Source organism: Cynocephalus volans, chromosome 11 (genome assembly GCF_027409185.1).
Source record: "Cynocephalus volans isolate mCynVol1 chromosome 11, mCynVol1.pri, whole genome shotgun sequence".
Taxonomy (NCBI): domain Eukaryota; kingdom Metazoa; phylum Chordata; class Mammalia; order Dermoptera; family Cynocephalidae; genus Cynocephalus; species Cynocephalus volans.
Window position 1 is genome coordinate 18,275,261 of NC_084470.1, and position 16,575 is coordinate 18,291,835.

At 47.2% G+C, this 16,575-nt stretch overlaps 1 protein-coding gene across 2 annotated transcripts in view; it reads right to left on the minus strand.

The window, feature by feature from the left end:
* The window catches only part of PXYLP1 (2-phosphoxylose phosphatase 1), a 69,041-nt gene that overhangs the window by 37,502 nt on the left and 14,964 nt on the right, over positions 1-16,575 (minus strand). For both annotated transcript variants that reach the window (XM_063114685.1, XM_063114686.1), the window contains one exon: positions 2,948-3,078. In XM_063114685.1, coding sequence (XP_062970755.1) covers positions 2,948-3,026 — 79 coding nt within the window. In that variant the 5' untranslated portion in view covers positions 3,027-3,078. The remainder of the gene's footprint in view (positions 1-2,947; positions 3,079-16,575) is intronic.

Sequence of the window (16,575 nt, forward strand, 5' to 3'; positions counted from 1 at the left end):
CTGCGTGTGAGTACAGCAGAGACACAGCTAACGATCCCATGTCTTCACATCCCGACAGGCCTTTCCCGCTGCACTAAAGGAGTCCTGCAATTTGAGAAGTTATCTTTCCACTTGTATGTATTTTAACTACAATAACTAAAAATATTTATGACTTACTTGTTCCCTTCCCCAATTCAAGTATCAGGCATTTCAGAATGTCCCAATTTCCTACCTCAAAAACATCAAGGACTTGAAAATACAAAATGAATGATTTCGTATTAAGGACTATTATCATATGGCAAGTCACTCGTACCATTTAAGATAACATATTTCATGAAACTATGAACAGTATCTTAATCTTTTTTTGTATCCCTTCCCTATCACCCCCACCCCCACAGTGTAGAAAAATGTCAGATACACATAAGCACTTAATAAATATACCTCGGTTCACTATGCACTTTCCACACCCAGAGGAAGAAATGCTTATTTAAACACCCTGATTTTTGAATTTTAACCTGTTCGTAACTTTTTCATGTTCAAAACATCAGAAAAAGGAAATTACCAACAAGACAAAGTAAAATATATAATCATTGCAGAAAACAAAACTGTACTGTTTACTTAAAGCAAGAGAAAAGCAAGTTATATTTGCTTCAAATATATTACTTAAAATAATGATGAGAGTACTTCAAAAAAATTAGTGGAAAAATAGAATTACAAGATAATAGAAATCCTTCCATGAACTTTTTGAAGTACCCTCATATGTGCTAATTTGGTATTCAAAAATTAGTCCAAAAAAATAGTAAAGTCCATACATTTTATGGTAAGAATGAAAACATAAGTGTTAATGAAGCGTAAACCTCTGTATTACGAATTACTGCAGTTTCTTACACCATAAAAATAAGCAACCAATAAAACAAATACATGAAGTAACTAAACTCCATTTCTATAGAAATGGGGAAATTCCAGAGTTACAGTTTACCTAGCAGGAGAAGAGCAGCAAGAACACCCATATCTCGGTATCTTTCCGAACTCCAGCGTATCCAAGAATAAAGAGCTCAGACCCAGCCCGGCTAATTCACTCTGCAAAATTTTCCTTAAAAAAAAAGTATGGCTGAAAATTGGCTTTCCTAAAACAGAAGGTACTTTCAGAGGAGTTATATAAGCAACACACACAGGCCAGTTCAGTGACGTGGAAGCCAGCTCATGCAAGAGCAACGCAGCAATCTCAAGTAGCCCACGCTCACACCTCAGAACCCGGCAGCTTCTCAGAATACAAATCAGGGTTGACTGTAACATCTAACCTCTCCCACCAAGAGATGGAAAATTTTTAATGACAAGTTACAAACAAACTACTGAGTCTTACCACACTTTTTGGAAAGGATTCGTATTTTACAGTTCATTCACCATCTGGAATATTTTTAAACTTCTCATGCCTACCTTCTCTTGACCTCTTTTCTAATTCTGGAAGAGTAAAATTAGTATCTTTAATTCTTTTTACTATTAGGAATAGCCTGTCATATGCACCAGATGTGTGCACAGGAATGTGTCACGACTGGAGGTGAATCAGGGAAACCTGCTCAGGGTCCTTCCAACCACCTATTCCTAAGGCTGGGTCTTTCCCACATCCCTCTGAACTTTCACAACATCCCACCCACTGAGACACCTGCTCTTCTTTCCTTCATTCAAACTGCGACAGAAATGCCACCTCGTTACAGAGCTGCCCTGGGCGGTGATGAGTGCCAACTACCTGTCTCCCACCCATCAAGGTGAGGTGGTGACACAGAGGGAAGGCAGGTGACAACAAAAACACAATTCCTGGCATTGTACAGACGTTTTCTCAGCTTCAAGTTCACAGGCAAGAGGAGAAAAGTGAATTAGGGTCAGCCTGCTTCCCAGAGCAGGCACAGAGTCATTCATTCAACAAACATTTATGAAATACCTACTACATGCTGGCACTACTGGTTCCTGGGATATGGAGGGAAACAGGACATGGTCCCCACTCTCAAAGAGCAGTGTTGCAGAAGACAAGACACAAGAACTGAAAATTATGACACTGCCTGGTTGGGGTAAAGAGGGGAACAGGTTCAGGGCATCCTGATGTACAGCAAAGAAGCACAAACTCTTGGGGGCTCCTAGAGGAAAAGGGCAAGGGCCAAAAGGGAAAGGATGGGAGGGGAAGAGGAGAGCTCTGCAGGTGGAGGAGCAGCGGGGTCTGGGCACAGAGAAGAGACTGGCACCAGCAGAGGAGAGTCAAAGGAGGGCAAGAGGCCTCCCAGAAGAGCACAGGCCACCACTGAAGGGGTGCAACCAAGGAGGGGCCGGGGCCAGGGCCAGGTCTGTGTTTGAGAACAGCCACCCTTAGAGCAGCCGTGGTGTGCACAGATTTGGGGTGCAGCCTGAGCACGGGGAGCCTAGTGAAGCACGCCAGTCGGTGAGGCCCATGGACAGCTCTCACCAGCCTGCTTTTGTCCCACTGGACTTCGCATGCACAGCCCTGCTGCCCAGGGGGCCAAGCTTGAGACCAGCGACCTAACCCCCCCATCTGCCCCAAACAACTCCAGCCCCACAGCTGACTGAACATAAAATGGACACACAACTCTCAGGGAACCAGCCAGCAGGCCAGCACCTCTGCTCTGTGTGGCTTGGCACAAGGAGTCAGGCTGGGCCACACCGTGTCTCCACCTCGGGAACCTGAACTAAGAATGAGGGAAGAAGCAGGTGGTTTATTCTCCTGTGCAGAAGTCAAAAACGAGCCCAAACCTCGTGAGTGCCCTAGTTCTTCACTGCTCAGTGGCTTTTGATTCTTGCTTGCAACTGTCCCCCATGAGCTCCAGTGATAAAAAGACTCTTGTTGGAAACCTCTCTGTTCATTTAAAACACAAAGGCTGTGGGGCCTCTGCATTTCCTACAAACCAGGGCCGTGTGTTTCAGAGTGTGGCCCCCACCCGCCCTCCGCCAGCCGACTCACAGAACTGCAGGCTGAGGCTCAGGAAGGCGAGCAGCGCAGCCAGGGCCAGCAGCAGCAAGAAGCGGTTGCGGAAAAGCATTATGATCCGTTCTGTCTTCTCTTCATGGTTTCACTCAAATCGGGAACATGTCCTGTGAACAAAGCAGAGGCAATAAACAAGCATTCTGGGTTAGAAAATCAAGTTTGTCAACTGAAAATAATCTAATTAGCCCAGTGCCCTGGCAGGGAAGCATGAACCCCTAGCTGGACAACAATAACATGCTCTGTGATTAGTCTCTGTCCCCAAATAAGCCCAAGTGAGAATGCACCCTTCTAGTTAACAAGAGGAAACCAGCTCATGAATGCTTCACTTATCTGACATCAACAGGGAATGAGCTATTTTATAGACATGACCTTTGCAAGGAAAGACGTAAAAGACATTTACTGAGCACGTACAATGTGCCAGCCAGAGAAGTCTTCACGTGGACCAGCTCACCCCATTAGGACCTCCAACCTTTACACCTTCAGCTTTTTTGATGAACGTATTTTGCTATGCTGGCCTTGGTCTTCTTTAACTATAATCATTAATCTGAACGTCTATCATTGCAACATGTCCCACAGTCATGCTTTTAGGGACGGTTGGCTTGTGCAAGAGGCCTTGTTCCTATACTAACCGACCTCATCTGCTAATTAGAGACCTCCCCTCATCCCAGAGCAGTGAGCCTATTTCAGCTGTGTCCATGAATCTTCCTGAAGCCCCAGCCCGCCCATTCGAATTTCCTCTAACCACATTAGAACTATGCAGAAAGACTTAAAAAAAAAAAAAAAAAATGCTGAGACCCTGAATGTTCCTTCTGTGAAAAAAGTGAATTGCTACTATAGGTCATGCCCTATCAGTCTTAGATATCAAGCATATTTCATGTTCTTGTTTGGGGTTTTAAATAGAACTTGAAAACTACAGTCCCTTTAGAAAAGGTCCTTAAACTACAGTAAGATTATAATAGTAATTTAATGCCTGAATCTTTCCCTCCTACAAATATAATCTCCTTCAGAGCCCTGATAGACCAAATCAGATAGAAGCTCATCCGCTACTGTGGTGAGGGTTACACGGCTCTGTGAATATACTAAAAGCCACTGAATTGTACACTTGGGGGGAACTCGTGGTACATGAATTCTATCTTGATAAGCTGTTTTATAAAAAAGCACATCTGCTGGGAATGAAGCAGGAGCTAGAACCCTGCAGTCCCTTGCTTCTGACCCCCTCCCCAAGGGCCCTGCAGAAGAGTTTAAAAACCATTCCTTTAAGGAACCCACCAGACTCTCTACCAAAAGAGAATATTTGCTAAAAGACTGACAAAAATTCACTTGCATCTCACAATTGAGACTATATGTCCAGCAACCAGCACCTCTGTTAACAAACAGATCCCAATTTCACGCCTTCAAATGAGAACCGCTTCTGTCCCTTTGGTCATCACCAGTGCCCCAAGGTGAGTACTGGACATTCCTTGTTCTTGTCCACATCCCTCTCTCTGCAGCTCTGGGTCAAATCTCGCCTGCAGGCCTCTCCCCACTGGGGCCTGGGAAGCGACGCTGCCAGCCCTGGGAAATCACCCAGCCCTAATTTCTGAGCCCGGATGGTGTCTCTTCGTTGCCTCGGAGGCCAACCCTGCCTCTTGGTTGCTCTGTGTCGCATGTAGGAGGCAAGGGCCTCGCTTCCACTGCTGAGTGAGGTCTGGCCCTTCAATCACTTCCTGCTTTCAGCCTCTTGGGGGATTTCCCACCTCAATGACTGGCAGAAGAAGCCACTAGAACAGCTAAGCACATTTCCTACGTTTTACTTGACAATGCCTTTTCACACAGGAATCAACCACAGTTTGGTTCAGAGTCGTCTTCATGTGGACATTAGGTAGAAACGATTGCTACTTGCTAAGTTAAATCTCTGGCTTACAGCGTGGCAGATTTGTTGCAGTAATGGCCCCCAATTTGTTCATGCCTTTCTGTATCCATACCTCATGTGTCTCCTACCACACTGACTCTCACTTCGGCCAAGGGATTTGTTTTGGCCAATGGGACATTAGCAAATGTGTTGCAAGCAGAGACTTGAAAAGTACTTATGCATTGGTCTTGTTCTCCTCTGCTATTTTTGGAACACTCAAAACCACCATGTGAAGATGCCCAGGCTAGACTCCTGGAGGATGAGAGACCACATGCAGCCGAGGCAAGCAGTCCCGGCTGGGGCTCTCTTCAAGCCCTCAGCCTGCCAGCCACCACGCATATAGGTGAGGCCATCCTAGACCATCCAGTTCCAGCCATACCACCAACAGACGCATATCAGTAGAGTCTGCCCAGACCAGAACTGCATGGCCCAGACCAAAAGAATTACAGTGGTTTGGGGAGCTTGATACAAAGCAAACGCTAACTGATCCAATAAAGAGGAAATGCCTTGGATATTTACCAGCAAATTCTAAGCCAGAATCTAGATCTCCATATCCTCATCTGCAGGCACCCCATGCAAATCTCCATCTTGTCTACATTTTTTAATATGTTGCGTACTTTTTGGGAAAGGGGCTATATTTCGTTCTAGATTTAAAAGACTGAGATATGTTGGGTTAACCAGATGGCTGAGATCGTGTAGCTGTCTTCCTGCTTCTAGTCTTTGGACTGCTGACATCTCTGTCTACCTACGGCTTTCCATTTGAGGAACAGTGGGAATTTCCACTGTTGATACTCTCTGGTACGACAGTCCAAAATTCACGTGGATTTGAAGAAGATTATGTTTGCAGCTAGAGCTAGGACCCCAAGGGGTAGGGGTAGGGTTGTGTGTGTGTGTGTGTGTGTGTGTGTGCATGTGCACTTGTGTGCGTGTGTCCAATGTGGGAACTGGAGCACATCATTCTGCTGCTGTGGGCACTTCTTCACTGGGGACACATCTTCAGTGGAAGAGACTGAAAGGAGCCTTAATGCAGTGGAAGGGACGAGGCTGCAGAGACTGGCAGATTTGTGTTCAATTCCCAGCAATGCTGCTTATTTTCTGTGTGCCCCCCTGACAACTGACTGACTTCACTTTTCTGAGGTGCAAAACCCTGATTTTTAAATAAGGCTGGAGAGGAGCTATGAAAGAGCAGGCGGCGGCGAGAAGCAGAAACCACAACAGGCAGAGCACCGGGCACAGACTAGTACTGTTGTGTTTGACCCCGTTGGCTCTGCAGGAATCACACAGACCACTCCATCATTATTTAAAAACAAAGACCTGCCCTCTCCCTTGAGCTGCTGCTTCTGCTCCGCTCTGCAGTTCCTCTTCCAAATCCTGGCCACTGGCCCCTGCCCTGCTCATTGGTCCCATCCCCATTGGTCAGGGCAGGCAGCCACATCTGCAGCCGCAACCATGGCTCCTCCACCGTGGAGAGCACCGCAGGCAGCCTGCCCGGGGCTGACTCAGCTGTTGTGTCCCCGCCTTGTCATAGGTTTTCCAGCCTGGGACGTCTGCCTCAGCTTCTGTGGGGCCCCACCTCAGGAAGATGAGCATTACCAGTCAACCCATTCTTTATGGCTCTGGGGTCCAACCTCCAGCCTCAGCTCTGCAGTGCTCCCTTCCCCTCTCCCATCTGCAGCTAGGAGGCTCACGCAGCCCCTCAAGGAGTCACACAGGCTTTGCATGCTCTTTCTGCCATCTTCCTGCATTTTCCTCCACAGGGGCTCTGCACCTGCCCCTAGGGTCCACTGCAGCTCCTGCAGACACCCCATCAGACTCATACAAGTCATGCCAAGTGACAGCCAGGACTCTGGGCCTCAGCCTGCTCACTCACAGCCCAGAAAATGAAGTCCATGGGAATGCTCGCTGCTGTGCTGGGACTGTAGCTCCCACATCTCCTCATCCCCAAATATCTCTAAAGTCCTTTCACCTTCCACGGAAAAAATGCCCTTGACTTAATGTGGCATCATGACCAAACCCAATTCCCAGAAGTACTTCTGTGGAGACAACTGTTATATGTCCGGGCTGAACATGTAACAGTTCCCAGTCATCAAATGTCTATTGGGCACAGCTTTGGTCTCCTGTGCTAAACCCACACAGGGAAAACATCTGAAACCCAAAACAGAATTATGACTCTGAATTCCCAATGAAATAGGAAAAACCAGACGAAACAAACAAACAGAAAATCCAGCTAACTCCATCCAACCCTACAACAAATCTGAGCGTCGAAAGATTTTAGAATTTAATTTTGAAAACACTAGTTAATAAGCAGTTAATGTCACATTATGGTAAATATCATTTCTGAATTAAAAGAAAAAGGAATGTGTCAAAGGCACTTTTACAAGCTATGGTTCTAGAAACAGAGACTTACAGAGCCCAGCCCTGGCCTGTCTGTTACCTTGAAAGAACTAGAAATGCCACGTCTAGCAACAGACTCTGTTCTCAGGGCCCCTTCAAAGTGTACAGAATTTTGGGTTTTAAACTCACCACAGCTGCTTCAAAGAAAATGTGCATTCAATTATCTTTCATTTGCGTAGTTAAAATGCCATTACCAGGAATAGAAAGATGGTATTAAAGAAAATACTTTAGATGTATTCTATACTTTAATTTTTTTGGTTATAATCATTTTGACCTCAGTAAATATAGCATTATAATTAAAACAAAAAAAGCCAGAGACCTCAATTGTGAACTAAATATGAACCAAGCAAAGGTAAAAAGATACATTTTAATAGTTGTCCCTCTCCAAGGTCATCTTGAACTGGAGTTTAACTGCAAAATCAAAAATGCTTGGCTAAGAATAAACCAACCTTGGAGTCTGATACAGACAGACTCCAGAGCATCCTGGAAACCCCAGGCAGCAGGACAGGCACCTGGGATGGAGGGACTGTGGGTTTACAGCAGTTATTCTCAAGTCCATGGTTCTCCAGTTAATTTGTAAGCTTGGTTCTGAAAATTGAAGCCAAATCATTCATTCATGGGCCGGCCCGTGGCTCACTCGGGAGAGTGCAGTGCTGATAATACCAAGGCCACGGGTTCGGATCCCATATAGGGATGGCCAGTTAGCTCACTGGTGAGCGTGGTGCTGACAACACTAAGTCAAGGGTTAAGATCCCCTTACCAGTCATCTTTAAAAAAAAAAAAAAAAATCATTCATTCATTCAGTCAGTGGATTCTAAAGAACATACTTCCTGAGAGCCAGGGGCACCATTCTAAGTGGTGAGGACACAGGACACAGTATTTGCTATCTTGCATCTCACTGCTGAAATGTACTAAAGTATCTGGGGTTTTTTTGTTTGTTTTTGGCAGCTGGCTGGTTCCCAGGATCCGATCCCATGGCTTTGATGTTATAAGGCTGTGCTCTAACCAACTGAGCTAACTGGCCAGCCCCTGAAAGTACTAAAGTATTTATGGGAGAAATAACTAAGAACTAGGATTTGCTTTAAAGTATTCTGGGGTGTGGGAGGGAGGGTATAAAAAGGTTGAGGGGAACAGATGGAAGAAGACTGGTAAAATGTGCACAAGTGTTGAAGCCAGGAGGTGGGTCCTCAAAGATTCATCACATGATCCTCTCTGCTTCTGGGTATTTCTGAAGTTAAAAGCTTTTTTTGACTGTTCTGGTAAAGATGGCAAAATAGATGGTCCCCAGCATCACTCTCTCCCACAATCATCCAATTTACAACTACAAAAAAGCAAAGACAGCCAAGCTGAGGCCACTAGAGCTCAGGGGAAGAGCAGGAGAGACCTACAGAGTGCGTGAAGGTGGGAGAAGCCATGATGAGAGAAAGAAAAAAAAGCTCTGACCATTTCGAACCCCGGCTACTTCCAGGCTGGAGCTGCTGAGTGCATGGAGCAAGAGCCGGCAAAAGCTATAGCTGTGCCCTTTGGATGAAGTTACTTGGAGGCGGCAGGGCAGAAGAGGGCCTTGGTGGCCCTCACAGGAGTGAGGGGCCAGAACAACTGAAAAAAAGGAGCCACTCAGAGGCTGGTGAGTCATTGCAAGGGACGAGTGCATAGCCCACCCCATGGGAAGTGTTTGGAGCACAGGTGGTGGGGGAGATGGGCCCACCGGGGGGACACTGGGGCACAGCATGGACAGCTGATCAGCCCCCCATCAGCACATGCCCACTCTGTGTAGACTGGTCAGGATCTAGAACTGCAGGGGGTGCAGTCTGATGAAAAGACTCTGGCCCAGAGCAGAGTTTCTACACAACCCAGGTGCACCAGACCTCACGAGACCTGGAAGTACATACAAAGTCAACCATTAAAACCTGAGCTGCACAAAAAGCCTCCCCCAGGGAATCAGCAGCAAAGCAGCAATTTAGCTCAACCACAGAGCTCAAGTGCTGGTCCCCACAGGAAGTTCCCCCACTTTAGAAGTCAGCAAAGGACAACAAATTAGTTCCAGCACAGAGTTTTAGTGGTGGGAACAGCAAATAATCCAACACAGAACTGAAAGAAAAAACAAAGTACCCACAACCAGAGACAAAGTTTTATATTAACTAATAAAGCCAAAGAACACCTATAACACCTAGATGGATAGGAAGTCCCCTGGACTGCCAAGCCAGAAAGTGGGGAAGGCCGGGGGCCTCAGCAATGCCCCCCGCCTGCAACCAGTCCTGAAGGTGAGGGCTGATGCCTTGGCCACACCCCCCACACATGCAACCACCCCAGCAATGACCACTGACCACCTCACCGATCACCGAGCCGCCGCAGGAAGCGCCCCAGGTTTCTGAGCTGGGGTGGTGGGGGGCGAGGGCTTTTGCCACAACCCCCTGACATCTGTACCCAGCCCGGCAATAACCAAGCCACCACTAGAAGCCCCCCGGTCTCCCCTGTGGGAATGAGGGGGGTGCCACAGGCCTTAATCCTGCCCCTCCTTCTTTCATCCCATTTCCTTCCCCTTCCCCCCAACTGCTCTGTAACAACATCATAGAATGTAAAAAAAAAAAAAAAAATTAATCAAAAATAAAAATAATTAAAAAAAGTTTTTTTCTTAAAGTTTTAAAAAGTTTAAAAAAAGGAAGTTTACAGTCTGGTCAGTGAAGTAATGAATAAACGGATCATTACCATAGGGAACCAGTATGAAACCAGTGGGGTCGGGGGAGGAGGAGAGGGGAAGAGAGGAGACCACATCCATGCTGAGACACGGTAGGTAGGTTTCCTGGATGGTGAATCCGGAACTCAATCTAGAAGAGCAGACCGGAGTTGGTGCATTTGTAACGGTATTTTAGGAAAGCAGAACGAACCAGAGGGGCAGCATTAAGTCAGAATGCACTGAGTGTTAATGGTGGTGGGGGGGTGCTGGGCTGCTGTAGAGGAGCCAGAGAAGCAGTGGGTTAGTCCAGGAGCCACCCAACAGTGACGCATGCAGTGAATTGCTCTTTCCTGGGGAAAGCCAGCTGTCCAGAGGCCCCATAGGTGCTGGGCCAGGAGTCCTCCCCTTGCCTGGGTCTGCTCCTCCAAGGGGAGGAGTCTGATCCCAAGATCTGCACAACCAAGTAGAGCCAGCTGGAAGGACAGGCCTACTTCATAGACTGATCCTCATTTTCTAGGGCCAGGGTTCTGTCTCTGCCCAGAGGCCTCCCTGACCCTCATCATGGGCAACCTCTTAAAGGAGGCTTGCCAGTCAAGAGGTGCGGTGTGCCTCCCCTCGAACGTTCTGCACTTTGCCCCACAACCGACCCTCCCAGGCACCTCTCTCACCTGGGCACTCTCCTCCTGAGGCACCTGTCTTACACCCTGGGGCAGTGAGGAGTGATATAACCCAGGACACGGTCATGCCCATACATGACACAGAGTGGCAACAGCCACCTCCTGGCAACGGGGGAAGCAGCAGGTGTGTGTGCGTGTGCGTGCCGAGTAATGCTGCAGATCAATCTTGAAGCAGTCCCTGGATAAAGGGTAGCACCAAGCCCAAGGATCGTCACCCTGCTTTCAGGGCCTGCTATGATCTGGCCACACCTCACAAGTCCGACCTCATTTCCCAGCCTTCCCACCACAGGCAGTTAAGTGTGTGGGCTCAGGGGTCAGGTGGCTAAGTGTAAAGCCTGCCCTACCCCTTAACAAGCCACAATTTCCCCATCTATGAAATGGGAACAGCCATCGGGCCCATCTCACAGGTTGTGTAAGGGCTAATAGGGTTGACACCTGTAAGGCACACAACACAGTACCTAGCTCCTCATAAGCTCCCAACAAATGTTAGCAGTGATTTCCATTATGGTGTTAATACTGACCACCTGCACGAGAGGAAATTACTCTGCTTCTCCTTTGTCTCAGCTCCCTCTCTCTCTCTCCTCCACTCTAGAAACAGAATGCCCACTGGGCCATGCCAGAGAAAGTCAGAGTTCAAAGAGGTGTTAAATGTCACCTGGTCCAGGTCCCTTGGTTGGCCTGAAGAGAGGCCAGTACAGGTCAGAACTGGCACAAGGCCTCAGGCTGCTCAGGGAGCCCAGCCCATGTGGCTCAAGCCCCTGCTTCATGCTCACAGAGGGGACCCAGCACTCTGCTCTTGTCACATTCTTCCTCTTGACTGTAGCAGACACACTATGTGGCAGACACTTCTAACGGTCTCAGGTGTCTAGTCTCTCCTTCCTCTTATGAACAGAGCCCTCTGGGTTTTAGCTGGATACACGGCCACCCAGCTAGAGGTAACATTTCCCCGACTCTCTTGCAACTAGTTGTGGTCACGTGATCCATTCTGGGCAATAAGCTGTGATTGGAAGTAATATGGCAATCCCAGGTCAAAAGGAGGCTTTCTGTCCTAGCCAACGGGTTCTTTCTTCTTTCCTTCTCTGACGCTCTGGATGGCCTGATGGTAAACCAGCGTTCATGATGCAGATGGAGACAACATCCTAGTGGATGACAGAGAAGAACCTGGATGACACCTAGGGGCAAAGCCACCCATCTCCTGGATTGTCTACCAGCTCAAATTGTGCTGGGAGAGAAAAAACAATCTCACAACCTTTTTCAGCCATTGTTATTTCACTTCTGTTAAAGCAGCCAAACCAGTATCCTACCTAGAACTCACCATTAGCACTAAGGAACACTGGTCCTCTTCACAAGGCTCCCTTCTGTGGGTGTGGTGAATGAGTACACATGGACTCACGATGAACTGCATTAGGCAGAAAATCTCATCACTGACCAAGGTGAATGCCACTCTTGGATATACATAAATGAGACATGGTCATGGTAACCTTCGTTCTCTTTGACTTTACTTTTTGTTTTATCTTAAATAATTCATGTATCTATAAAGATGGCGTGGCTGCAGGTAACAGAAAACCCTAGCTAATGCAAAGAGACTGACCAACATTCTCAACTAACAAGCCAAGTGTTAGAACAGCAGCTCCAGTGTTGGTTAATTAAGCAAGTCAAAGGCATCATCAGGAAGCCAAGATCTTTCCATTTTTGTGCTCTCTGCCATCCTCTGAGTTTGTCCTGCCCCTAGGCTGGCTTTCCTTGGGGTCACAAGATCGTGGCCACATTCCCAGCATCACAGCCACGTTTGGCAATGTGCAGAAGCAGAAGGGACAATCCTGTGTATCTCAACGAGAAGCAAGGAAGACTTTCCCAGAGACCCCTCCAACAGACTTCCCCTCACATCTCACCGGCAGAAATGTGTCACATGCCCATGCCCAGACCAGTCACTGCACCACAACCAATCAGGATTCACCTCCTGGCAGAGGCCCATGCAGGGAGAGAAAAGGTGGAGGCCTGAACAGAACCAGGGTTCTGTTAGGAGTCCGGGACTGAGGGGATGTGGGCAGCAACACTCAATCGGAGAAGGCCTGACAACACACACGGTGCCCTAAAAAATTACTCTCAAACTCAGTCATCTGATGACAGTACGAGCACTTCTCAGATTCAGCAATCAAAGCACATACAGTCATAATTACATGTTTAAAAAACACCTGTGCTGGTCTGCTCAGGTATGATTCAGCAGTGACAAACAGCAGAGCAGCATCCTGAAGCCCCCTGACTCCATGTTCCACTGACAAGAACTTTTATTCCACACTTCACTGCAGAGTGCTTTATTGACCATTTCTCTCCAGAAAGGACTTGAGGCTGATAATCTGCAGATTTAGTATTTTTAAATCCCTGAAATATTAAAGATTTTTTTTTCTTCATTTGTGAACTACACAGTCCAACAATTCTCTCCTTTGAGGTTTTTCCAGCAATAGGGAGGATAAGCTTGTCAAGGCAGCTGATCATTTCTCAAGGCCAGAACAGACTGAAATAACTAATTCATCAAGCCAGGATTTTCACTTTTTGTACTCTTCAGTTATTTTTTTCTGACATTTTGGAAGAAGTCTGTGTTCCATCCAACTTCACTGCTTTTGCTCTCTCTTAAGTTTTAGAAGTAGCTGCATCTGAAACTGGCGTTCTTATTTTAGAATGTCAAGAGAGCCTACAAGTGCCTCATCAGAAAAAGGAGAGCATGCAGTTGGCATGATCTACTCACCATAAAGCCACTTTTAAAATATAGCTGTTTTTTAAAAAATTTTATTTTGCAAGCAAACTTTGTCAATTAAAAGTTTCTTAAAATGTCAAGGAAAGCACAAGAGGATTAAATTAGGCAGGCTGTAAAACTGGAAATGCAAGTGGTGTACAGTGAAGGTTTGGGTGATAAAAATTTAAAGGCATATAAAGCTTACAAAGTCCTGAGAATCAGGCACACCTGAAGGCACAGATTGCCAGGGCCACCTACACACTCTGACACCTCATTTCTATGCTAACAATGCTACACCGAAATGAGACTGTACCCTGGACAGATGCGTGGATGGGCGCACTCACATGCCACTGCAAGGCGCTTCCCCCGATGAGGCTTTTCTCCAGCTGGGAGCACACCTGCCTACAGGGCTCTGGCAGAACCCTGTGCTCACTGCTGGGCCATTCCAGGACACGATCACAATAGGATTGGGGCACCGGGTCCTCTGTGGATCATTACCAACACCAGTGCCTGTGGGCAGGAACTCCATGCCCTTAAAATATATTTCAGAAAACTGCTGTCGCTCTGTAGGCAGTTGGCAGTGTCAGTACAGAATGAGCCCTCCTGCTCGTGAAGGTGGCCAAGCATGGGTAGCCACCTGCTGGGGGTGCTGTAGAGGGGCTGGGGTGACCTCCAGGAGCCTTCCATGTGCTGAGATCCAAGGACTCCCTGATTCCGCTCTCAAACTAAGTGACATGTAGAGCAAAAATAGAGCTAAGCACACCATCACATACAATCACAGACATTTAGCTTGGGAAGGAATCTGAACTGCTATCTACTCCCAGCTCCCTGCCAATAAAGTAGGGAATAACACTGTTACTGGTTCCAAGACTCTGACTCAACTTAGGTTCAAGTTGTAAGGAAACACAAGACAATGGTACTTAACGAGAAACTGGGAGGAAGAAGCTGTTGACACAAGGAATTTTGAGAATGTAAAGCAATGGCGTATCCGTGATCCTTGTTTACATTCCAGTTTCCATAAACTTAAGCTACTCCATAAAATTGAATTTATAAATTGAGTTTCTTAGCATGTCTACTAAATAGGGCAAAAAACTATCCTATAATATTTACAGGTTTGTTTTAGCAGTCATCTTCCAAGATCTGTTGAGTTACTGCTTGGGCACAATTGTATGTGTTATAGAACATAACAATGGTAGGAATGTTTGTTGTAGATTGTACTCAGTAATTTACTGTTGTAAATTCTGTTGGTTACAGAAAATTAACTCTGCCCATCAGCTTTGTGATAATTAACCACAGACTGCCATATCACTGAGCATGGTATACCTGATTCAACGAGGATGGAGATATATGCTTCCCCTCTTTAAACTGGGAACATACTGAAAGTGTTCTTTTGTAAGACAAATCATTCTAATAGATTAATTTTAAAACATAATACAAAATCTTGTTCTTCCAAGAAGGACTGACTGTCTTCTACAATCCTCCTGGCAGGTAGTCATCAGATCTCTGGCCCCTTAGCAGTTTCTCATAATGCTCCAGGGACATCAACCAAACACTGCCTGTGGCCTGCAAGGCCCTACCTGCTAGTCCAGCCTCACCTCAAGCCCTTACACTGTGCCTCCTTCCCAGATATCTCTGAGCCCCGCAGAAGAGCCTTGCTCCCAGAGGACTTGCAGCCTGTGTCCATGGCCGTTCAATCAGGTGGGGGGGGGGGGTGTCAGCTGGGCAGGTGCCTGGGTTTCTCGTCCACATGGGCATCAATCCCCCAACAAGAATGAACCTCGGATGGGAAAACCTGCAGCTCTCTGGAGCTGCTTTGGGGCAGGGGAGGGAGGTAAGACTCCAAGGGGCATGCTGGAGCCACCACAATTAGACTGCCTTCTCAGGAGGACTCTAGTTGACCTGAGACAGGTAGGTAGGTTTGAAGCTAAGGCCAAAATGCTCAGATGGCAGAGAATGAGAGTGTGGTGGTTTTAAAGCATGTCCACAAATTCTGTCACATCTCGCATCAAGAGGGGTTTCTAAGTCCCCTGAGCAGACCTTTGGAACTGCCTCAATGAACAGCATGTGATGGAAATGATACTACATGACTGCCAAGGCAAGGTCAGAAAAATCCACGCAGACGCTACCTGGCTCACTCCCTCTTGGGCCACTTGCTTTGGAGTCCTGAAGCCACCATGCTGGAGAAACTACATGAGGGGTCATGTAGAGACAGGGATGCCCAAGAAACCCTAGGTGATCTAGTCCCCAGCTGTTTGAGTTCTCCCAACCCAGGCATCAGACATTGAGTGATAATTCCAGACCACTTACTGCCTGAATAATTGGGTGAGACACACCTGAGTGAGAAACAGCTGGCTGGGCCCAGTCTACCTCCAGACGGTGAGGACAACAGTAAAATGATAGTTGTTGGGGATGATTTGTTATGCTGCAACAGTGAGCTCCACGAGGCCGGGAACGTTGTCATTCTTGTTCCCAACACTTGTGTCCCCTGTACCAGTCCAGGGCAGGTGCTCAATCAACATTGGTTGAATGAATGAATGAAGAGACAAATGAACAGAGGAGCCACCAGCAGTCCACCCTCCCCGCCTTCCTCCAGCCAGGATGCTGCTGCTCCTCTGTCCCTCCCCTCTCCCACCTCGCTGCCTCCTGTTCACCCCAGGACCCCAGCTCAAAGACCACTTTCTCAGGGAAGCTATGCCGGAACTCCCCCGACTAGGTCAGCATCCTGTCTAACTCTCTTAAGTCACCTTGTCTTTCTCCTTCAGGACTATCATTTCATAATCCAATGACTCCATTGAAATTCCTGGGGGGCTGGCTGGCTCTCTCTTGCAACTGACCCTAAGCCACATGACAGCAGGGATGGTGTCTATCTGTTCACAAGCCTGGCACAGGGCCACTGACTGCATGTCATTTCTGAAAACTGGCAACATACAGCCAATCTCATTATTAAAAGGTGCTAATTCTTAGAGTGTTCTTTTTAAGGTTGAGCTGGAATTGACCTCTAACTGCTAGCCTGTACTCCACCAAGCTTTCCAAACCCACTCACACACTGGTCATCCACCACACATGCCCCAGGGGACCCAAGAGTTTGAGTGTTAGTCAGGGGAAGAGCTAGAATATGATGCCAGCTCTTCTGGCTTGCCAAGTCCATGCCATTTCCATCACACCACACCACCTCCTGGATGTTTCTGTTGATATTAAATGCTCCAAAACCATCATAATCCCCCTATTCAA